The sequence below is a fragment of the Orcinus orca genome, chromosome 4 (assembly GCF_937001465.1).
Source record: "Orcinus orca chromosome 4, mOrcOrc1.1, whole genome shotgun sequence".
NCBI lineage: Eukaryota > Metazoa > Chordata > Mammalia > Artiodactyla > Delphinidae > Orcinus > Orcinus orca.
The window spans coordinates 11,078,176-11,104,114 of NC_064562.1; the positions used below are offsets into that span (position 1 = coordinate 11,078,176).

The window sequence follows — 25,939 nt, forward strand, 5'->3', positions numbered from 1 at the left end:
TATGAGAAAAACTATGTGCTTTGTTAGGGTAGATGTTTTTGGAAGAGAGGTTTATCTACTGGGATTTAGGAGCAGAAGTACTGATAAACTTAAGGGAAAGTCATTTCTTGACTGCTTCAATGCAAATCCAGAGAGTCCCTTTGCCTATAGTCATAGGAATGTAGATTTATTTTTGATGTATTTGTGGGGAGGAAGATGATCTCCACGTCTTACTCCTCCGCCATCTTGAATCACATTTCTGTAGAATGACCATAATTCTTTAATTCCTCTAAGATGGGAGGATATTATTGGCTTCTCATTTTTCTATTTTAAGTGAGTTTTGTCACGGTAAACAACAACAACAAAAAACTGTTGGATTGCTAGTCAGCTACTTATTTTATATATATATAAAATAAATGACATATATATATATATATATATATATATATATATATATATCATGGTTAGTTAGTTGGAAACAGCACTTAAAATTTTTTCCAGTTTAATAAAATTAGAACAAATCTTCTAAGCTCTAAATTTTACTAAGATGGTTGTAAGAGGATGTGTATGAAGACAAAATTAGGTATAGAAGGATTACTGACTCCATTTTACAAACCCTGGATTTTAGTCCTGATTCTAACAGCAAAATTTTCTCAGTGTCCTACTGTATTTTTTCTTTCATGTTCTAGGCATACTAAATTTTTGGTAAATATCAATTCAGTTGAAGTTGACTTTTACCCTGAAGATCATCTCTGCTCTACAGATGAATGTAAATATTAGATTTGTTGTATTTGATAAAGGAAAGATTGTACACTTAATATAAGAAAGTTCAACACACTGCTAAGAAGGGGCAAATGTTCTTCATTTCAAGCTTATTAAATTCTTTTTCTTGCACTTAAAAAAATTAATGTGTAAATTACATACAATTAAATTCACAGCTCTTAAGTGATTTGACAATTGTGCATAATCATTACTCACAACCCAAAGCAAAATGTAAAATATTTACATCATCTAAGAAAGATCTTTCATGTCCTTTTCCAATAAATCCTCCTACCCCCAGAAAAAACTACTGTTTGATTTCTACCACCATAAATTAGTGCTTCCTATTCTTGGATATCATATAGATAGAACTGTGTTCTCTACTATATTTTCTATCTCAGATCTCTCATTCAACATATTGATTTTGAGATTCATCCATGTTACTGCACATATCAGTACTTCATTCCTTTTTTGTTGCATAGTAATGTTCCACTGTATGAACATTCCAGTCTTCATTTATATCTTCTTCTCTTGATGGACATTTGGGTTGTTTCCAGTTTGGGGCTACTAATATGAATAAGGCTGCTCTGAATACTCTTGTAAAGATTTTTGTTTTTATTTCTCTCGGGTAAATATCTCAATGTAAAATTCCTCTATCAAGGGTGAGATATATATTTAAACTTTATAATTGTCTCACAGTTCTCCAAAATGGTAGTACCATTTTACACTTCTACTGGAAATATATGAGAGTTCTGATTGCTTTACGCCCTTCCAACATTGGGTGTTGTCTTTTTAAATTTCAGTTCTTCTAATGGTAGAATGGTATCTCATTATAGTTTTGTTTTGCTTCGCTCTGATAACAAAAAATGCTGGGTACCTTTGCATGTGTATATTAGCTATTTGTGTATCTTTTTTGTTATGTGTCTGTTCCAGGCTTTTGCCAACTTATTAATTGGATTATTTGTCTTTTTATTATTTACTTACAGGAATTCATTTTACATTCTGGATAGCTAATTTGTTCAAATATCTGAATTTCTACCATTTTTCTCCATTTTTCTACCATTTTTTTTGCCATGGGATCATGATATAATAGCCTTTTACATAGTGTTCTTATTTAGTTATTTTTGTTTTCATGTCTGTGAAGGACATTGGTCTGTGCTTTTGTTTTTATTGAAGTATTTGGTTTTGTAATATTTTGTATTAGTGTTTTTCTGACCTCATGAATTGAGTTGGAATATATTACTTCATTTTTTTAAAGAGCTCATGAAGACATGATATTTCTTCTTTAAATGTTTGATAGAACCTACTAGTGAAACCATCTGGGCCTGGAGTTTTCTTTATTGGAAAGTTTATTATGAATGGGGATTTTTAGATTTTTTTATGATTCTATCAATTTTAGTAAGTTTTTAAAAAATATATATATCTTTTTCATTTAAATTGTCAAACATATTGGCATGTGGGTCTTCTGGAGAAAAATCCTTTTAGGTTTTGCCTATTGTAGATATCTTTATTTCTCCTTTACTTTTATGGATATTTTTACTAGATAGATATAAAATTCTAAATTAACTGGTTTTTTTCCTTTGAGTACTTTAAAGACGTCATTCCACTATCTTCTCTCATTCATTGTATTTAATGAAAAGTCAACCATAATTGCTGTACCCTTTATGTAATTGTGACTTTTTAGAAAAATTATTGAGTGCTTTCAAAATGTTCTTTGGTATTTCAGGATTTTACCAACAGTATGTCCAGGCACAATTTCCTTCTCAGGGTTTTCTGAACTTCTTTAGTGTTTGGGTTAATGTGTTTCACCTATTTTGGAAAATTCTTATCTATTACCTTTTAAAATTTTATCTTTTTTCCTAATCTCTTTCTTTTCTTTTCTTTATTCCTATTATATCTATGTTATACCATATGAAAACATTCCACAGATCTCAGGCACTGTTCCTTTTGTCTACACCTTTATCTTTTTTGTGTTTCAGTTTCGACAATTTATTTTTGACTTGTCTTCAAATTAGCCAGTTGTTTTCTCTGATATTTCCACAGTGCTATTAAGCTTACCAAATTAATTCTTTATTTCTGATATCACATTTTTTGTTTCTAGCATTTCCATTTTCTTTATAGTTTTTGTCTCTGCTCCAATTCCCCTTCAGACATGCTTCCCTCATTCTAGCAAAGTTAGGTTAAATTCTCTGTCAGTACATCTAATATCTGAGCCTTCTCTGGATTTTTTTCTACTGATGTTTTCTTTCTTGACTACGGGTCACATTTTCTCGTGTCTTCATTTGTCTCATAATTTTTGAGAGGCATTATGTGTAAAAGAACTGTAGTAAATAATATTTACCTCAGAGAAGGGCACACCTTTTCTCCTGTCAGGCCTCTAGCATGGAGGCTGATTCACACCAATTTGTAGTGAGCTCGGTTTCATCTAAACCAAGTTGTTGCATCTTTTATTAGTTTTAACTCACTGTAGTTTTTAAATACTTTGAGGGTGTGATCAGTATTTTCTTTTCAACTGAGCTTAAGATCTGAGCAGAAACAAAGCTCCATAGAGTTCTTTATTCTTTGCAATACAGAAAAAAGCTCTCTGAACTTTGTGTGTTATAAGACCTAAAATTAAGGTTTACTATCATATGCTGCCTTGACATGTGAAACCCCGAGGGCTTCATATGGCCTAACCACAAGTTCCCTTCCCCACTCTGCTCCAGCGGATAAGGTCCCCTGGCCAAATAATTCTTATCAAGGGGACCAGACACAGTTCCTGCTTGTCCCTGAGTAGTGGATTTCAGTTCTCTGCCAGCCTGTAGAATTACTCAAACAAGCCAATTGCATCCGCCAGTGAGAGCCGCGGGGGCAACCTATACTCTTAATATTACACAGCCTGCCTCTCACAGCTCCTGGCTGTTTGCTCTGTTCTCAAGTGCAACCCCTGTGCCGCTCTGCATGGTGTGTGGTATCTTCCTTCCCAGCTCTGTGAGTATATATTCATCCAGTATCGGGTGTCATGTGTTCAGCCACTCCCATAACCTTAGGGTGGGAATTCCTTCCTCACCAGTGAAGAGGAGATGATTAAAACACTGTGGGAGATCTCCTACTTTACAGTAAAAAAATCTATCTTTTTCATCTCTGATGAGTTATCTTTCTTCCCCAGAACCACCCCCTGGATTTCTACACTATGGAAGATATTTCTCCGACTTTTTGCCTTATCACCTACCTTTGGGGGACCATCGAAGTGTGCTCAGTGAAGACCTGGCATGCCTCAAAGTTATTTTTTTTCTATTCTCTTGCCCTTTACCCAGCCTACAGAGGGTTATGGCAGTGACTTAGTGGAGACTAAGTTCTCCTCTGTTAGCCTTCTCCTGTCACTACCCCAGGGAAGGGATGGGGGCTGAGGCTGCTTCTACAAACCTTGTGAGTGTGGAAGCCTAAGCTCTCCATTCAGGCTCTGCAGGCAGGGACGGGGCAGCACCACAGTTCTTTCTGTGGTATTTTGTGCTAGTAGAGCAGTTATTGTCTAATAAGATTTCTGTCTTTCTAGGTTGACCGCTTTCTGGTCCTTTGGCTTTTCTTGGGTTTTTTATTGTTCGTGCCATTGGTGTTTCTAGTTTGCCAAATTCTCCAGTACTCAGTCTGGGAGGTATGAGGCAAAAAGAAAATCCAGAGAACCCAATGCTGTGTTGTTCCTTGGGTCTCCTAGACAATCTGCCTTCTTTTCTTCACCTCAGAGTCTTATGTTTGTTTTACATATAGTGTCCAGGATTTTTAGATGTACTTAGCAGGAGGAATAGGGAAAAGTATGTCTATTCCATAGGTCCAAAAGCAGAAGTCACTAATGATAATCACTCAATGACCAGACATAACTTTCATGAAGGTAAAGAAAATGTTATTTCTAAAATGTGCAAAAGAAATAAGGCTTAAAGACTTTTTAAATTAACTTTTTTCAAGTGTATTGCTCTACTTAAATTGGAAATATAAAATAAGCAATAGTATAGTTTTGCATCCTACCAATATAAACATTTGCTTATGAAGGATATTTGGTCATCTTTTATCAATTTGTTCTTAATGTTCCTAATTATAGCGTTAAAATTTTTATGTTAGTACAAAATATGTTGTGTTTCTTCCTGACAAACTAATACATTTCTCTCATTTAATATTAAGAATTATATGACTCATTATACTTCCATATTCCCTTTTCTACCAGCCTACTTAGACCTAAATTTTACTCTTAATTTCAGTTTGTTGCACACCTGAGATTTTTCTGGCGTAGCTACTTTGTTACTACCCTTTCTTATACAGCTCTTAGACTTTGCTCTACAGTCCTCTTGTGTCTGCAGTGGTTTCAAAATAAACTGTTTCAAATATACTTTGAAAACAGATGAGGTAGAAAAAATGGGCTTTCTGAGTTTTACTTAGGAAGGACTTGCAAGAGGTAATCTGATTGAAAGGGTATTCTAGGAGACCTTTTGAAGCTGTATTCATAAAGGGAGTACTTGTGTTTATTTACATTGCTTTTTTTTTTCTTTTGTGTGGCTATGAGTTGGGGAAATAGATCCTCCTCTCTAACCCCTGACAGGTGCTACTACAGATATATAGAACTACATTCATAGTTTTATCCATTCATGTGTTTGATAAATATTTATTGAATGCCTACCAAACACTGTTCTAGATGCCGGGGATGTAGCAGTCTTATACTGTTCTGGAGGTTCCAATCTAGCAAATGAAAGGAGCATATTATCTGTGCTGTCAAGGATAAGGCAATGTCATCACTTACAATACTGCACAGGAATTGAAAAAGGCACCCAACCAAAGAGAATAAAAAGTAAAGATTAGACTAAAAGCAAACTTATAAACACAACACTTCCCCTCTAATTCCATAAATTTGAACAAATAGAAATCATAATGTTACTAGCATTATCTCACTATATGTTTTAGCTGTGAAATAAAAGCTAAATATTGAGTTAAAAACAATAGAGAAAATGAATTTAAGATAATTTGAAAATTATTTTCTCTAGATTTTTGTAAACTTAGATGTTTACTATTTCTTTTGGGGCATATTTTCAGATGGTGGAAAGAACCAGAATTGGACATACATATCTATCGATTACCAGTGTGTTACCCTAGGAAGTTACTTAACTTCTTTGAGCCTGATTTTCCCTCAGTAAAATGAGAGTTGGATACTTACTTGGCATGATTAGGAGAATTAACTAATATGCCAAATTTAACTTATTTAGCACATTGCTGAGCTCATCAAAATCACATGTAAATCTGTTTCAGTCCTTCCCCCAGCCCTATTACCGTATGGTTATAACCCCCTTGGGTCCACATATAAATGTAACATGTTTTTAATACTTTCAACCAACATAAAATCGAAAAAAGCTTAGAGCACTGTTTTCTGCAATTATCTTCTGACAGTGACAGTTTATGGAGAAGGGGTGTAGTGAAGTATTATTTTAAAAGTTTCATACTATTTTAAGAAAATAATAATTTCTCATGTAAGAAAGAAAGAAGCTGCTAAGAAGTCCTAATAATCTAGTGGAAGTTATTCCTTACTCCCAATATTTTACAAAGGATAATAACTCTTGCAGCCATAAAAATGGCTTTAAATAATACGTGGCACCATCTACAAACCAGGAAATCCTTAATCTAAGATTCTCTTTTAACTCATTTGTACTTTTGTTTCAACTTCATAACATTTTTGTTTTTTCTTATGATTAGAAGACTAAAATAATAATGTATAATAAATTAAATAATAATACATTAGAGGGCTTCCCTGGTGGTGCAGTGGTTAAGAATCCACCTGCCAATGCAGGGGACACAGTTTCGAGCCCTGGTCTGGGAAGATCCCACATGCCGTGGAGCAACTAAGCCCATGCGCCACAACTGCTGAGCCTGCGCTCTAGAGCCCACGAGCCACAACTACCGAGCCCGTACACAACTGTTGAAGCCTGAGCAACTAGAGCCCGTGCTCTGCAACGAGAAGCCACTGCAATCAGAAGCCCGCGCGCCACAACGAAGAGTAGCCCCTGCTCGCCACAACTAGAGAAAGCCCGTGCTCAGCAACAAAGACCCAAAGCAGCCAAAAATAAATAAATTTATTTTTAAAAATAATAATAATACATAAGAAAAAGAAAACTGAAATAAACCCATTATACCATCACCTAGAGAGAACCACTTTTGCAATACGTATTCAATCTTTTGTTTATGGTACAATGAAAAATGACATAAAAACCTCCTGATAGCACATAATATAATGAGTTTCATAGTTTCTTTCTTATAAATTACTCAGTGGAAAAAAAGGCAATAGGGTAAAACATAATTTAATATAAAAAATTTAGCAGGCACAGGGATGTAGCAGAATGATGGGGTCCAGGTATACAAAAATCTGATGATATAGTTTAATCCAAGGATAGTATTTAGAGTAGTTAGAAAAATGATTGAGTATTCTTTAGGCAATAATCCCAGGAATATTATTTTTTAACTGTTATTTGATAGGTATTAATGAGCCTCAGAAAGCAGTTTCTCTGACAGTTTCTGAAGTACAGACATAAATTACGTCTCCAGTTAAGGGACGATCCATATATCTAAAACCATCAGATGAGCTGGGGACTCTCTGAGGAGTTATAGCACAGGATGGCTTAGTGAATTGATAATGAGATACAGAACCTTTAGGCTTTTGATTGCAAGGTCACTTGTAGGCTAGGATAAGAGTAACCAAGATCATTATTGGTCAATACCTTACGGGAGGAGGAATGAATTGCTTAGCTCAGTTCAGTTTTTATTACCATTTGAGAGCCATTTGTTATCACTTATAGATCCAATGAGTGACCCTTTACCACTCAAGTTCACTTGTCCTAAACAGGATCAAGATGTTTTTTTTCAAATCATAGAAGCAAAAACATCTACACGTGTCATTTTTCTGGTTGTTTCTTAAACTTTCAAGATGGTTTCTTCATCGACTTTTACTAAATCTAGGAAAATGGATTTAAAATTGTACACTAAACAGAAATACTTTACTTGGATTTTTCTAACTGTTATTCTGCTCTAAGCCAAAGATAGTTGCTTATGTCTTTCCCAGATTAAGAAGCTGTAATGTCTTTTTCTTAGTACTGAAAACCATGTTTGTGTGAAAATTATGCCGTTTCATCACTCTTTTTAGTTACTAGTTGCTGCCTGGATTGTCCGTGCTGGACTTTTCTGCTCTTTTACTAACACAAAGTTTGTGGGATTGTTCTGTGATATAGCCGAGAAACAGATGTTTGTACTCCATGCCAAAGTCAACTGGGGTTGCTGCTGACTACTGTGTATCGTAGTTTAAATAACCTCATACTATATACTCTCTAATATGTCGACAATATGCTTGTATAAGAGAATGGCAAAGAGTAAGGGGAGAAAGGAGTATTAACACCAAAAAGTTAGTAGTTCAGAGGAAAACTAGGTCTTGTTTCAAACCCCGGTGTCCTGTATCCAGGATTAGAGACAAGAGTATATATCTACAGTAATATATAACCAAATAGTCACAAGGTTTCCAATTTTCCAGTTCTGAAAGAAAACATTCCATGACTGAATATTTAACAAGAACCTAACGCCACACATAGAAGTTGACAGAAAGATTAATTACACAGAGATCTATAATGTATATAGGCCACGAGCAAATTGAGAGCCAAGAATATTCTTGCTTTATAATCTCGGCACCTAAGCGAGTACCTTACTAAAGCTGACTGAGGGTTTGGGTAATTACCACATGAATGAAGGAAGGAAGAAAGGAATGTATATGGATGGATGAACTGTTCTAGCTTGTTACTTGTATGTCCGAAAAGTTTGCTATGGAATATTTTACAGATGAGAGAACTTAATGGAAGTCTGAGAATCAGACATTTGTTGGAGTAGTGAAATCATAAATCCCACAAAGCATCTCTACTGGGAAAACAACCACAGAAAAGTCTTTGATCAATTTAGTTCTCTTTTCTGCAGCTGTTATATTTTGCACTACAGAAGAAGTACAAAAATGGTCCCAGTTTAATTTATTTTCATGTGACTCCACTTTTTCTTTCATCCCTTCCTTAGTGGTAAAATACTAATCACCCCCCAACCACTAGAAGATAAGGATTAGAAAATAGAGGAAGTAAATTTCTGATTATTCATTCCATTAATTGGTTCTAATAGAAATTTGGAGAGCATAATTTAAAGTGATTTTCTTGTATACTCACATAATTCAATAATTTATGCTTTTCTTTTTTATTATCATCATTGAGATTAACTTCAAATAATGCTACAGCTGAAGTATATATATAAAAATCAGGATGTATATATATATTTCACAATTCAGCCAGTGATGTGTGAAAGAGCAGAGACATTGCAGATGAGTTTTTGTTTACACGTGTACATGCGTATATGTCCTTGAACAAAATGTGGCTCTCTGGATGGGGCACCGTGGAAAGGAAGCACCACAAAACTTTTTCTCGAGTTCCTTGTATAGTAGAAAAAAAATGTTAAACTCCTTGATTCAGCCCATCCAAACAAAATTCCATTATCAACGTGAAATTTCTCTTCAAAATCAGCAACACATGAAATATGAGTGAACCTAGGAAAGGAAAGTTACTTCATGTTTCTCTCATGGGTTTTCCTGATAATAATTGCCTGTGTTTTTCCATTTACCCTTAGCCTCGTCAGACACCCTTCACTGCTTCCATAGATCATCCTCCCAGAGGTCACAGATCCCACAGAACCTACAGAAACAGGAAATCAAACTTCCTGAGTCCACTGCAAAACACAGAAACCTGTTTCCTCTACACATCTCAAATTGGCAAAGCTCTGTCTTAGCAGATTCAGTGTGGAAGCAGCCATCGAAGAGGCTAGAAGGACTTTATCCCCCTCCCGATTTCACACGAGCTTTCTAGCTTCAAACTACTGAAATGAAAGGAGCAAGGCTATTCATCCTCCTTTCTAGTTTATGGAGTGGGGGGATTGGGCGTAACAACACTACACATACTTGGACTACACCCGAGGATGAGAACTCCTGGAACTCCCAGACCTCTGCTCCGGCTCCTCTAAGCAAAATACAAAGTCTTCAGGTGCTGCCAACCACCCAGATCACATCAGTGGAGATGGCCACAGCTCCCGAGGCAAGCACTTCCGAGGAGAGTCTTCTGAAATCGACATTGCTTCCCTCAGAGACAAGTGCATCTCCCAAGCGTGTGAGAAACCAAACTCTCACACCCACAGGGAAGACAGAAGTGGTACTGAAGTTACAAACTCTTGCCCTCCCGACCAAATCAAGCACCAGGTTCAGTCCTAAAGCAGAGTCAGTGGTCCTTTCCAACTCCACCCTGAAATTTCTTCAGAGCTTTGCCAGAAAGTCGAATGAACAAGCCATTTCTCTAAACTCGGTTAGAGGCGTTGGAAATCGATCCCCACGGGAAACGTACCTCAGCAGAGGTGACAGCCCTGGAAGCCAAAGAACCAGCTACCAAAAATCAAGCTTTGAAACAACTAGAGGAAAGTAAGAAACATTCTTTTTTTTTCTTTCTAACTATAAGGTTTATAAGATTGCAAGCTAACAGTTGTCTCACTTCCAGAAAAGGATTTCATGTCCAAGATGAAACCAGATCATATTTCAGTTAGGTGAGGTAATTAAGTGTTACCTTATCTAAAAGGGAAAAGATGAACAAACAAAACGCAGCAATTTATTGTAATTGAAGTGGTCGAAGTTACTAATAGAGGTGCTTTAACTGGGGATAGTCAGTAACAAACAGTGTAACCTCACAGTGACTGTTAGTTAATTCAGATCAAGGGTATGTTGGTTGTGCTCAGAACTACAGACACAACATGAAAGAAAAAATGTCATTACAGTTAAGGTGTGAACAGATTTAAAAACTGAAACAGCCTGCGCTGTGGGAAGCTCAAACTAAGCAGAGCTAGGTTGGAATCCTGGCTCCAGTACTGTCTAGATCCTTGACTTGAGCGAGTCAATTGATGTCCCTGAATCTCAGTTTCTTCATTTGTAAAAGACAGATATGGTATAAGGAGTACAGATAAAAATACCAACTTTGCAGGGTTATCATGCAAGATTCAAATTAATGAGATGTGCTTAGACAGACGCTTCTCACAGAATAGGTACTCAACAAGTCATCTTTTACTAGGACCATTATACTGAATTATGCCATCATTATGAATGGGTTGACTAGAAAGGCCAATTTTTCAAATTGATTTTGATTTAAAATGAGAGAAAATTCAATTTGAATTGTTGAAGCAAAATAATAAGACAAAGCTTAAAGAAGTATCATTAAAGAAGTCTTTCAAAAGGACCAAAAAACAAAAACAAAACCCTGGAAAATGCACGTCAATGTTCTATTCATTTAATGTTCAAAGTTAAACACCTGACTATAAAATAATTCAAGTTAATAATAGCAACTAACACCTGCTATGAAAGGCATTGTGTTAACACTGTTGTTGATATAAACATGAGACACTGGGAAGTATATAAGCCAATAGATTTGTATTTATGTATTCTTTATTATTCAAATCCATTTTTCACTGTATTTCAAAGGTTATGGCATTTTTTAAAACATGAAAGTAAATTTGATTTTATAAAACTTATTAACATGGTGGAATTTGGAACATGCCAATTTACTGTAAAAACAAATGCTACAGATTACAAAATGTTCAACTTAGGATAGATAGACTGTCTAAAACAGACATTTTAACAGATATAAATTAAACTTTCTCATGTTTAGGAACAACAGAATGTGGTCTATTAAGTAAAAAATGTAATTTATTGAGAGTCTTTTCTGAGTCATGTATAATATCATTTCTATTAATCATATTTTGTTAGACTATGATTTAATTTTTTAAACCAATTATATAGAAGTCTTAGGTACTCATAGGAAATGATTTGAACCTTTTAGAGATGTTATTATAAAGGGATTTTTCAATAGACTAGTAAATATAACCAAAAGAAGGGAACAGTTGAAAGTAAAATACCAATTAAATTTTACATAGCATATAGAAAGTGGCATATGGTTGTTTCATAATTAGAACTAGTAATTGATAATTTGATGAATACTAGTTTTTAAATAAATGCTAGTTGCTTTGTCCAAAGACCTCACTGTCAAAGCTTATGAACCCTTACTTATTTGATGACTGTTTATACATTGCTGGTCTCGGGGGAAACAGAATTTTTCAAATAAAAATAATTCCTGCTCCCAAGGAATGTGTTATATAAAAAGCAAGCACCAACATATCTCAGATTTTTAAAAATTCATTATATGTTAGGAGGAAACAAGATATTAAAGGTGTAACTTGCTAAGCCAAACTCCATCCAATGCATTTTCCAATGAAAAGAATCTTAAATTATTTCTAGAGAAAAGAACTAACTGTACTTAGAGATTCTACATCCTGAGGTCCTACAGAGCTAAGGTTCTCTTTGGTAATACTTTTCTTTTCTTTTATAAATTTATTTCTTTATTTATTTTTGGCTGCATTGGGTCTTCATTGCTGCGTGTGGGCTTTCTCTAGTTGCGGCGAGCGGGGGCTACTCTTTGTTGCGGTGTGCGGGCTTCTCATTGCGGTGGCTTCTCTTGTTGCGGAGCACGGGCTCTAGGCACGCGGGCTTCAGTAGTTGTGTCACGTGGGCTCAGTAGTTGTGGCTCGCAGGCTGTAGAGCGCAGGCTCAGTAGTTGTGGCGCACAGGCTTAGCTGCTCCATGGCATGTGGGATCTTCCCAGACCAGGGCTCGAACCCGTGTCCCCTGCATTGGCAGGCAGATTCCTAACCACTGCGCCACCAGGGAAGTCCCGGTAATACTTTTCATTAAGTATTCATTCATTAAGTAATACTTCATTAAGTCCCAGACTTCTTACTCATTAGCCATGCAATTGATAATGGTATTAGAGAAAACTTAGGTCCATCTATTATGGCCACAGTGCTGATGCAAATAAGCCTTGGTAAGGTCAAAAGAGGTCTTTCATATTTTTGTTTGATTAGCAAATAATGATAATAGCAAACACTTTATGGCATTTTTCCTAGTACTGTACTATTCTGTGTGTGTGTGTGTGTATACATATATATACACATACACACACTCACATATTTTCAATCCTTTAATCATAACCATAATTCCATGAAGAAGATTCTGTTACTATTTCATTATAGAGAGGTTAAGAAAATTAACTAGGGTCACTTAGCTAGTAAATCCCAGGACAAAAATTCAAACCCAGGCTGGCTGGCTTCAGAGACGTAGCTCTCAATCCGTACATTATACTCCTTCAGCAAATACAGTCTATTATCCCAACTGGGAAAATACGAGCGGCCAGTTTATTTCCCCACTTCTCAGGCTTCGGAGGCTGTTCTTTGCCTCCAGAATAAATTCCAGATTTCATTCCCAGTCGGTCATACAACGTCATCCTTGATCTGGCTCCTGCCTACTTCCCCAGCCTCATCTTCTGTGACTTTCTGGCCATGAAAATTTGTAGTTTTCTAGTCCACAATATGCTGTTTGTTAAACCTATCTTTGTTCCCTGTTTGTCCCTCTGGCTAGCATGGTCTTCTTTTCCCATCACCTACTTCTTTTACACCTGATGATAATACCTCCAGGAAGCTTTCTCAGGCTCAGTTATGTGGCCCCTCTAACTGCTCATATAGCTCTCTTTGAATTCTTCTATCACCGCACTTACAATGTTATAATTACAGTGAATTTGTGATCTCCTTGAGTTTAGGGACATATTTCCAGTGCTAGTAAGGTGTTTGGTTTACAATAAGTACACAGTATTTAACAAACTGAATGTAAAGTTTATGGATCTATATGTGAATATATAGATGAATCCTTCCCAAAGAAATATTTCTATATAATAAAACCTTGTTGACTTGGGATAAACTCATCTCAGGTTTGGGGTTCTTTTTCCTTACTATTTTTGGAATTTTATAGTGGTTCTATGTAAAAGGAATACTTCTGTCAATAGAATTTTTCTGGCATATTTTTGTCTCATCTTGTACTTTCCCTTATCTTACCACCACAGGAACTCCTGGCTACACCAGAGCTGTGGTTTCCTGTCTGGAACAGTGGGTGTTGGTCAGTGACCAAGCACTTTGAAACAGGCAGGATAAAAAGAAGAAACTGGGATTAATGCATTTAGGTATTGAACCAGTATTTGCTGAGGACCTAATATGTGCCCAGCATTGTGCTTGTGCTGAGGGTAAAACAGTGAAGACTAACTCCCACCTGTTCTGTCCTCACGGAATCTGCAGTCCAGTGGGAAAAGGGCATGGGGAGGAAAAACAGTACATCACAAATGCTGATGTTGAATCAAAATGGTGATGAACAAACATTCTGAACGAAGTTTATGAGAGAACATAACAGGATGAGTGGTCTACCTGGAGGCTATGAGCTTTCCCTGAGAGGATAGTAGGTGAAACGAGATATTGGCATTAACTGCCTACCTAACTTCTCTCACAATCCCAACCCCTGCACACACGTACTTGAATCTTCATCTCAGTGAACGGCTAGTTCCATAACTAGAAACCTTGGCTATACCCTTTATACTTTTTCTCTCCCGGCCTTTATATAATCAATCAAGAAGTCTTCTTGGTGTTCCCTCCAATATCCCCCAAATCTGCCAGCTTCTCTCCACCTTCACCACACCATGTTATTCTTAGCCACCATTATCTACTACTTAGTCTCTTAACTTGTCCATGTTTCCACTCTTGCCTCCACACAAGTGTGAGATCTTTCAAACTTTTTTTTTATTGAATACATTGGACATAGAACATTGTATACATTTAAGGTATTTAAACTTTAATTCAGGTTAATGCGTTTCATTGGATGTAAGACTTCATCTATTGTGATGTGATTTTATGTACTAATCAGAAAGTATGACATTATTTAAAGTTTTCAGATTTATCTTATTTATCTTATTTTATATCACTTTTGCCTCCTTGAAATGAAGATATAAATGAAGCTGGTTAAGACATTTCTAAGGCAATGACAAAAACTACTGTCTGACTAGTAGTGACTAAAATATATCATTGATTTCAAAATATATTCCTGATTTCAGAGATGTTTTAAAACCTGTGAAATTTAGTATTTTGCTCACATGCTCAAAATCACTTAGTAGCTTTCCAATACATTTAGAATAAAATCCTAAATCCTCACCATGCACACAGGGTCCTGCTTGACATGACCCCTGCCTATCTTTATGATCTCATTTTCTACCACGCTCCAAGCTCAATCCTCTCAATCTCGTCCAGCCACACTGCCCTTCCTCCTGGTTACTGACCATGCCAAGTTAATACATATCTCAAGGAAACTCCTGTTTGCTCTTGAGAGAATGCTCTTCCCTCAGCATTTAGACAAAAGACTCCTTTTCTTATGCAATTTGAGCTTTAATGGCCCTCCCTCAAGTAGACCTTCTCTGACCACCGAATGGAAAGTTGCCATCCTTATCTTATCACCCTTATTGTTTCTTCAGAGCATTTATTTGAAATTATTGGGTCTATTTATGCAGACAGTTGTGTATTTTATATTTTTCCACAAAATACATTCTGTGAAAATAGGACCCTTGACCTTCTTACTTATTATTATTCTATTCACTGCCAACAATAGTGCCATGCACATAGAGAGAGCTCCACAAAACTCTGTGGAATGACTGATTATTGGATGGATTTGGAGTTCACAGCGGAGATAAACACTAGAAATATAAGTCTGGGAAATATGAGAACTATAGAAATACGGATGCTCAATTGAGGAGTTTTTCTTTCTTTCTTTAACGAAAGGGAGGAGGGAGAGAGGGCAGAAATCAGAGCTCTTCCAGAGAGTTTCCCACTTACTTGTTTGTCATTGTATTGATTTTGCATATAGAATGGCCATAAATATGGTAAAATGTTAATGAAAGGGCCAGAAGGGAAAAGTTGAATATGAAACAAGATGAATCCTATGTTTGCTGAGTTTATTGACTTTATTTATTTTAGAATTTCACTTGTTTATTCTTTCTATAAGCTATGTAACTTGCTTTATGTACAAATAGGTGGCTCAAGTTAAATGGATTCTGATTTCTAATATGTCTAACATGATAAACTCTACAAGTCTTTTATTAAACCACTTGTAAATAGAAAATTTAAATTTTAAAATTTAATGGTTTAAAATTACAAAAACTAACCATTAAATTAATTCTGCTGCCTATCGTAATATGCATTTTTCTGCTTAATTCTGTAAATTATGAGGTTTTACATGTGAAAAATCTGGTCAATTAAATTCAGATGCCACCTTAGTCCATTCAGGCTGTTATAACAAAATGAGCGACTGGGTTCCTTATAAACAACAGAAATTTATTTCTCACAGTTCCGGAAGCTGGAAACCCAGGAACAGGTTGCCAGCATGGCCTTTTTCAGATTCCCGACTTCTCATTGTACTCCCACATTGTGGAAGGCATGAGGGATCTCTCTAGGGCCACTTTTATAAGGGCACTAATCCCTTATACCTAACCACCTCCCCAAATCCCCATCTCTCAATATTATCATAATGGGAATTTGGATGTCAACAAATGAATTTTGGGGGGACACAAACATTCAGTCTTTATCATGTATAGTTTGCAAAGTTCTTATCAGTGGCCTAGTAGCATCCAAGGGGATTATTCTCACATGCTGTTAAATTCTAAAAAGAAACACACCATTATATTAAAGAGTATTTTTTATGTCCTTGAGAAATTAAATGTATCTACTACATTACTGCCAGTGAAAATACTAAAGTATATTCAGTATCTCAGTTTTTTTCTCATTAATCGTTTCCTTTTTTATTTCTTTGATATTTCTACTCACTAAACTGCTGCTGAATATACACACACATATTGTATGATACATGCCAGAATTTATACCGTCTAGGTGATTAAACAAGAAATGTTTGTACACCTTCTGTTTCTTTAAATACCAAAATATTAATTTAAAAATGTGTTATTTCGGAAAATGCTAAAACAGTTTACAGGAACAACTGGTTTAAGTATAGAATTAAGCATCACAGCACCTATTAGCTTGCCTTTCCCGAGGCTCTGTGGTCTGCACACTGGGAAAGTCTGACACCTACTGGAATAGAATTTACAATGTCCCTGAATACGTTGAAGTAACAGGATGGGGAAAAGAAACAAAAAAATAAAGTTAGGTAAAATAAAACAAATTTGTGAAAAAAGTTTAATTAAGGTACATTTAAGAATTGTTTCTTAGGTATAATATATGTATTTTTATATCTAATTCAGTGTACCTCTTAAAAATATACTGTCATTGGCTTTAAAACTTTGAAAATAGGTTGGATCCAAAAAGCAAACTCCATGCACATCCTGAGAGGGGGACACACTCAGCTCATTCTCCTAAAATTTTACACTGAGAAATTATTAGTAGTATTATTATTGTATGTACACAATGATTTGTGACTCTGAGGTACTATACGGCATATATCATTAAAAACTCAATTACATACTACACTGTGCCCACCATGGAAGGCAAATCAGTGCCTGACCAAAGATTTTCATTGCAAAAGTTGGTATATAAAAGGGGTTTCATCTTAAAACCTAAATTAACCAGAAAATTAAAGTATCAGAAATTCCCCATAATCTGAGCTTTTCATGATTGCCTCTCAAGATTTGTTTCAAATATTTACATGATTCTTTTATAAAACTAATACTTCTATCCCAGTTTATATATTATATAGATTTTTGAAAAAGGATGGACTATATAAAGGTATTTACACTAAAATAAAATGAACCACAATATTTTAATTTGAAAATAGTAATTTTCTTAAGGCGATTCGTATCAAGATGGACTTATCTTTTGGACTAATAGCCAAAACTAAATATAAAAAGTCTAATGCTTTATTTGTGTGTGATTTACATATTAAGAATCTTTTTACTAAATCTAAATGCTTACTTCCAATTTCTGTTAATATTTCTTTCACACTGGGTATATTTCCTTTCTCATTTATGACTGATGAACTACCTGTAAATCCTGGTCTCTCATAATAATTAATAATTTCATCTTTTCTTTTTAGTTTGATTGAAAAAAATAAAGATTCCTATAAAGATTACATAACATTTAGGAAGTATTTTTGTTCATAACTACTTAAGACTATAAAGACATTTAGAATATATTTCTTCTGAGAGCTAAGCCTCATCATATGAATTGAACATCACCAATAATAGTCTTCTGTCATGGTTTTCTGGAACTTATTATTGACCTGATATACATAAGCAATTATGGTTAAGATGAATTTATCAGGTCATTACAGAAACAAGAAAGGAGCAACCTCTACTTGTGTACGAGGCCAAAAACAAAATGGGAGATATATACATACATATATATAGCTATACAGGTATCTATTCCCTTCATAAAAAATCCTACTGAGCTCTCTGAATCATCTAGGCATTACCAGCAGCAGCAAGTGTTTTACATATATTAAGTCATTTAATCTCACTACAATCCTGTGAGGTAGGTAGGTAATATTATTAAATCTATTGTATCGATGAGGAAGCCACATTGAACAAACAAGCTAATGGCTAATAAGTTGTTTCATTTTCTCTTGTTCCTCGTTGAATCCCTAAGTTCATCTCAATAACGGGATGACAGGAAACAAAGTCAAAATGTCCTTAAATACGTCATCTCCCCAAGCAGAAAATCTTCTCCAACTTCCAAGAGAAAATCACGTATCATTGGCTAGTTTATGGAGGGGATTTTGCTGGTTCACCTTGATTTCTAGTGAATAGCCTCAGGACTTGGTATTTTCATGCTATCATGTCAATTCAAATCACAGGTTATGGATATAAATGTTTAAACATTGTCTTCTACGAACAGGATGACAAGCAATTTATTAATCTGTGTTCTGAGGACTAGTATAAATAAATAACATTAATTCTTAGATTGATGTCTTCTATTTCTTAAGGAAAATACTTGTCATGGTCGTTATTTAAATGAATCCTTTGCTGCTTCAGTCCACTCTCAATTCAGGATAAGAATGGATATGTTTGGACCAGGGTTTGGTCAGGGTACACTTCAAATGGCAAATGACCAATTAATGAAATCTTTGTTTTTAATTTAGTGTTTTCACGGCTCCTTGGAAGACCGGATTTCTAAAATGTTTCAACCAAAAGTACAGTGATTGTTTACTTACAATGCTTTTCTTAGTTCATTATCCACAAGACTTCAAGTTGTCTCTGTCAAAATAGAATCCTTTTCTCCCTTTTGTAAGTTCTGCAAGCCAGGCTCACGTTCATAAATAACAAAAGATGTCTGCTTTTTCTTCAAACAAACATTTTACCTATTAACTTGGAAAATCCAAAGGATCAATACAAGCTTTTTTCAGTACATGTTGCCGCACAAAAGCAACCATTAAAGAGAATCCCAAATGCAATCTGCTGTTTGGAGTGTTCGGACCCCACGGAAAGCTCAATACTTCAAAGAAACCGCTCTCCGTCGGCCATAATCACTCTGGAAAGGTACAAAGGATCTCTAGATTTAAGCAAAATACTTGTCTGGGATCATTACATTTGCTTTTATACTGGCCTGTCACCATTTCACCATGCTGAATTTTCTGTTTTTAAACTTATATTTTCAGATTATTTCGTTTTAAATTTATATTTACATTTTTAACATCTCTTGATGAGCTTATTTCATCGGTGGCATAAACCTAATTACAAGTCACACCAGGGGCTCTGGCTGTGGCTTGTTCTTCCAATTTACACTGGATCAAAGATTGCTGGGCCCCTGGCAATCTGCTTTTCTGCCTACTCAACTATTTTAGTCATGAAATGGTTTCACTATTTAGGGTTTTAAACAATCTCTGCAGGTGACACTGATTTATTCTCACAAACAATATCTTTCTGTTTGTCTGTCTGTCTTTCTAACAACCATCTCTTTTCTTTTTTTTTCAGTATCCAGGGTATGCAGGGACAGTGGTATTTTTTTCCTGCCTCGCCCTGTGCCCTCCATAGTCATTCAGCCAGTGCTCACGTGACAGACAATGTGTGCTTCTGATGAAGTTAGACGTTCTCTGTAATTAGGATAATCAGTGGATTTGCAGGAGAAATCTATTTTTAAAATATCCCTTTATCATGGTGTCTTTATTAATTTTAAAATTTTTATTTCCTGTTTTTGCCATACTTAGTTTCACATTATTTTGCCAAGTGTCACCACGCTTCAACAAAATGTACCAACGTGTCTTTTCATGCCTTTACGGAGCTGAATTTTCAAACTTCTCATTCAAGAGAACCTTGCACAATAAGCTGTACAGTGCTCAATTTATCTGCCTTAGACAGATGAATGGCTGAGTCAGCTTTATTTGTAGAGGAGCATGTGGTCCAAAGAGGCCTAAATATTCCAAAGCAGATGTTTACTAACTTTAGTGACTCTATTCTGGGGGAAAATGTGTTCCTTCTTTGTTTTTCAACATTTAGGTTGACTTTTGCATTATTTTAATTATAATAATAATTATTATTTTAAGCAGCATAGAGTTCTTATGTTCTACTGATTTAGTGGCGTACATCTCATATTAATTTGAACTCATAGTGATTTGATTTTACAGTCATGTAGCATTTCCTTTAGTACTAGATTTTGTAAATCATTTCTGCCTCTACCCTCGATAAAAAACCTCAGAAAACAAATGAGAGGGAAGAATATAAATTTAACATAACAAGGTACATATTCACAATAGGGAAAAAATGACAGAAACGGAAAAGTAAAGAGAAAAAAATCATGCTATAATCCAATCGTTCAATCTATAGTTATTAAGAACTTTCTACAGTTTAGTATAGGATGTTTTATAATAAAATAACTGGTATTACAACCAGAAACGAGGCTGATTTTTGTTTTCCTAAACAGTATCTATATGATTTTGGATGGCTTCTACCAGAATGTCATCTAAAAATAGGTATTTTAATAAAGGCTGTTTTTGTCTGATCATGGCATTTTTGTGGCAAATGCTGTTAAAGTTTCTCAGCTTCACTGGAGCGTGGTCAATTCATATTCCTCTACTATCTTATATGTTGAAGACAGTAAGCATACATGGATGGATATAAACAAAGGTTTTTAGAAACGGGCTTGAGAAAGTTATGGCTACAATATGGTCTAATTGATAAGACATGTGGATCAGAACAGCAATTCAGCTGAATCTTTCTGTAAGGCAGGATTTATTTGTTATTCTTAATCATATCATTTAAAATTGTGCTATATTTGATACAAAATTGATGTATTATAATACCTAATTTTACCATATGTATCCCTCACAGTGTATCATTCACTTTTATTTTTTAGCTTTATGTAAGAAAAAAGCATTGTATGGTATTATTTCTGTAACTTGCTTGTATCACACAAGTTTATTATAAGTTATATTTGGGTTATTGAATAGTACAGTGCATTTGTTTAACTGGTGAATAATACCTATGTGTAAATATTTCAATGTATTTCTCCATTCTATGGTAAATGGACATTTAAACTACTTTTAGGTTTTGATAGTTATGAATAATGCTTGCTACTATAAATACTCAACATGATTCCTGGAACACATGTGCAAGAGTTTCTCTAAAGTATATATCTAGAAGTGTAACTGCTGGGTCAGTATACGCATGTTCATCATTACATGATATCAACACATTGTTTTTCAAAGTGGTTTTACCATATATTTCTACGAACAGTATATATGAGATTCCAGTTCTCTATATCCTCTGAACACGTGAGATTGTCAAATTCTCAAAATTTGCTTATTTGGCGACATACACCAAGAGCCTGGAAAGGCCTTTCCTAGCCTTCATGAATTGGGCCTGGTGTCAACCAGCAGCTTTACCAGAAACTCGAGGTCTGTGTGATGCAGCAATGTTGGCTGCACCTGGAAAACCCCTGAGTTCACGGGAGATGAAGGAAGGCACATCTGGGGACTCCAAGCCCACTTCTTCCTTTATAGGAAGCACCTTGGCACACTAGAGGCTTGCCCCCTCAAAGGCTTTCCCCCTTAGTGCTAGTTCTGAGGGGTTAGCCAGCCCCTCTGAGAATGGAGGTTTGGAGAGAGAGAGCACGTGTGTGAGCACGAGACTCCTAGGTCACAGCTCGGTCAATATCCCAGGTTTCAAACGCAAGAGCTGAGAACAGTCTGTGGGCTGCAAATCTCTAGAAAAGGACCTTCCCTCACTCCCCTCAAAAAGCGGAGGGAGGGGCTTCCCTGGTGGCGCAGTGGTTGAGAGTCCGCCTGCTAATGCAGGGGACACGGGTTCGTGCCCCGGTCCAGGAAGATCCCACATGCCGTGGAGCGGCTGGGCCCGTGAGCCATGGCCGCTGAGCCTGCGCATCCGGAGCCTGTGCTCCGCAACGGGAGAGGCCACAACAGTGAGAGGCCCGCGTACCGCAAAAAAAAAAAAAAAAGGCAGAAGGAAATCAACCAGCCTCAAGAGGCGTGAGAGAGAAAGCAAGAACCTGAGGGTTTAAGAACCCATTCCATCTCCTAGTTCGGTTTCTGGAAAGAAGCAAGCCAATATAGCAGGGACTATCTACAACTTGGCTATAAGAATTCCCTGAGAAGCCACTGAGGACCAAGTCTCCAAGACGACTGACTAGCTTGGACCTGAGGATTCACTTAGGGAACCCTGGAAAGCTTTCCATTGGAGATGGTTGTCAGAACTGTAGCCTACACGCATGCTTCCCAGCTGTTCCAGGTGGTCAGAGGATCCTAGTATTTCTCCCCCATGTGCTGAGGTGGACTTGCCTACCGCAGAGGAGCCTAGGAAAGTCCAGCCTCTGTTTCGCTCACCACCCTGAAAAATGTACCCAATAGGGAGGAGGGTGGAAGAGGTGACTGTATCACCTTGAAGAAAGTGAAGTGGGGAGTCTGCCCGAGACTCAGAGCTGAATTTGACAGAGGATATAGGCTGAAATAATCAAGGCCTCACTTCTTTCTGAGCATGCCGGGGTTTAATCTTCATGGGAGAAGATCAAAACATTTTACGTCCCCAGCAGAGATCACAGACGAGCTAATCTAGACGTCTGGGCAATTTCCAGGTAGAATGCATTTAGGCCTCCACGTAGCCCATGGTATTTAGCACCACCAATGTTTGTTCCTCCTGGAAAAGTTTCCTTTTAACATACATATTTACACACTTAAAAGCAGTTCAATGCCTGCTAGCTTGGCTCATACCAAAGAGGGTTAAAACTCTCACTGAGGAAAAACCCAAATGTGTCCAATTGTATAAAGGCCTCTTTCCTTGCAAGAAACAGGGAGACAGCTGGTTTCCTCCCATTTTTCCTCTTTTGCAAAAGAAGTCTTAATTGTAAGTTCGTGTTGTAATTCGAAGACCCATTCTCAGGCCATTTTCCCCCGACTCTAGCCGATGTTGGAGCTAGGCAGTGTTACAAAAGAAAGTCATTTTCTTCTTTTTCGTAACTCCAGTATACCACATACAGTAGGAAGTCATACAGAATTAAGAACATAATACGTTACCATTTATAGAATAAAAGCACGTAGCTAAAAGAGCCACATTATCAGAAAGGACAGGTACAAACTTACTGATACGAGTTCTATATCCAGTTGATTCTTAGATATTATCTCCATGAGAAAACATTATCTCCATCTTCAAAATACTTCAGCCCTCTCCAGCCACTCTCAGATGTGTTTAATACATAAGAAAATTCTTAGTGAGATTGTTGAAAATAGCTCTTATCAAGTTTTGTTTGTGTTTTGGAAGATTTTTTTGCTTTGCTTTACAGTCGGCTAAATGTAGGCCAAGTCTGACCACCTTATTTATTATTTAAACTGCAAGTAATTATACACAATTCCTCTTTGTCCTGTTACTGCCTTAACAATCTCAACCTTCCTTAAATCCCTATTTGTCTAATAACATTGTCCCACCTGTATTGTTTCTTTAGTCTCTGCCTTTCATTAACTCACTCTAAAGACACAGGTGTGCTTTTTATTCCATGCTGGCCACCAATTTGGAAATAGACGATTTTTCTCTTAGCTCCCATTTCACTAATTTTACTTCTTATATTTCCTATTTATTTTTACTGTGCTTACTCCTTAGACTGACTGGTATGATCACATGTCTCTTCTTTTCCCTTCCTGTTAAATTAGCAGGTATATCGTCGACATACTCCATTTTGGAAGGGCTTTTCCTCAGGATGACCAGAGCAAAATGACACCAAGGAGGCGTCTTGGGTGGAAATTCCTCCAACCTAGGCACAGAACACGTTCTGCAGTGGAGAGTTTTCCTGATTTACAGTCCCTCATTTCTCCTTTACCCTCTCACACAACATGGTAATCGGGACAGGTTCCATTAAGGACACACACCTGTATCTATACCTCCAGGCGATCATATGAGGCATGGGTGAAAAACCAACCCCTGCGTAAAGGCAAGATTTCTAGTCAGGGAGCAATATCTTACCGCCTGATTCAGAGGACCCCCACTAATATCAGGTTTAATATTTTGCTACAGTCATCCGCGAGCCAACCCCTCTTAACCAATCCTAACAAAATAGACATAGACAAACATGGACAAAGAAATCCAAAGTCTTAGGACTCCATCCTTTGAGTACCTCAGCAGCTGTAACCTTTTATATTGTCTCCCTCCCTTCTCACAATCCTGAGAAGGTTATTAGACAACTTTACGTGCTGGCACGTTTTAACAATGTTACTCACCCAAAAGACGTCTGATCCAGGTGCGGTTTCTTCTCTCAAAAGTGAAAGTAGCACCAAGGAGCCTGGAGAGCAGCAGCGGGAAGCAGCAACGTGACAGCTGACCCTCTAGACGAGTTTGGTCTGGGTGACCGCTCAGGGTGGGTGACGAGGGCCTGCACTCTGCCAGGGGCCGTGGTGCCTTTGGCAGGTAGTCATGAGATTTACATCCCTTTGTGGTGACCAACACTGCTACCGAGCAAGGGCTCCTTGCCCAATGCGCACAGAAGCCAATACCAAGGCACCGGCTTTGGAGAAAATAAAAGCTCTACTGCGAGATCGACCGGCAAGGAAACAGGAAGCAAGGCTCTCGCATGTGTCTTCTCCATCCAGGGCTCGGGGTGAATTTTAGGGGGATTAGGGAAATTTCAAACTTGGAAGCTGATTGGCTAGGCTTGAATTAGTCCATATAAGCTCCCACTGTTGCCGGGAGCCAGGTTTTCCTTGTTGAAGAACTTCTCATTTCATAAAAGCCTCAACATGTCTATTCTTTGAGTTCCATAGACTGAAGATTCTCGGCTCTGGGGTTATACTGCACACGTGGGTTCCTGTCTTGCACATGCCCGGGGCTGTCTGTAAAATAACTCAAGGTTTGATTAATCAACGTCCTCTTTAAGGATGCAAAACCAGGTTAAGCTGGTCAATGTTTTACATGCTGTTAAATTTAACAAGAACAATGTTATTTTTCCTATTATAAACAGTATCTCTCTTAAATTTGTTGTTAGCACATCAAACTATAACTGATCTTAACTGTATGGCTAAACTTTTGTATTAATTATAAAACATTTTATATTGATCTTCACTAAATTGATGAACTCATTCATTATTATCATTTACATATAGACTCCTTTATATTTTCTTTCTTCACAATCATATCACCTGCTGCTAATAAGTTATTTTTTCCCTCATTTTAGATCCTTACATCATTTATTTATTTATTTTCATCTTACTGCACATTGTTCAGTGGAAGTAACAGATCTACGTCTGAGTCACTACCTCAGTCTAATATTGATATCTGCATAAGGGCAATTTTGGATTTGACTTAGCTTATAGCTAAACAATAGAGATTCTGGTTTTAGCTCTGATTTATTCTTAATTTACTTTTATCTTACAGTGCTTTTTTTCTTTAATATCTTTACTGGAGTATAGTTGCTGTACAATGGTGTGTTAGTTTCTGCTCTATAACAAAGTGAATCAACTATACACATACACACGTTCCCATATCTCTTCCCTCTTGCGTCTCCCTCCCTCCCACCCTCCCTATCCCACCCCTCAAGGTGGTCACAAACCACCGAGCTGATCTCCCTGTGCTATGCGGCTGCTTCCCACTAGCTATCTATTTTACCTTTGGTAGTGTATATATGTCCATGCCACTCTCTCACTTTGTCACAGCTTACCCTTCCCCCTCCCCATATCCTCAAGTCCATGCTGTAGTAGGTCTGTGTCTTTATTCCCATCTTACCCCTAGGTTCTTCATCATCTTTTTTTTTTTTTCCTTAGATTCCATATATATGTGTTAGC

At 36.7% G+C, this 25,939-nt stretch overlaps 1 protein-coding gene and 1 long non-coding RNA gene across 2 annotated transcripts in view; one reads left to right on the top strand and one right to left on the bottom strand.

Annotated features, from left to right (window-relative positions):
* The window catches only part of LOC125964210 (uncharacterized), a 30,850-nt gene extending 25,326 nt beyond the window's left edge, over positions 1-5,524 (bottom strand). The window contains exon 1 of the long non-coding RNA XR_007476968.1: positions 5,387-5,524. This is a non-coding gene — a long non-coding RNA (uncharacterized LOC125964210). The remainder of the gene's footprint in view (positions 1-5,386) is intronic.
* MMRN1 (multimerin 1) overlaps positions 3,603-25,939 on the top strand; it is a 71,951-nt gene continuing 49,614 nt past the window's right edge. Inside the window, exons 1-3 of the mRNA XM_049709007.1 lie at positions 3,603-3,708; positions 3,887-4,606; positions 9,397-10,234. Of these exons, the coding sequence (XP_049564964.1) occupies positions 9,648-10,234 (587 nt within the window). The 5' untranslated portion in view covers positions 3,603-3,708; positions 3,887-4,606; positions 9,397-9,647. The remainder of the gene's footprint in view (positions 3,709-3,886; positions 4,607-9,396; positions 10,235-25,939) is intronic.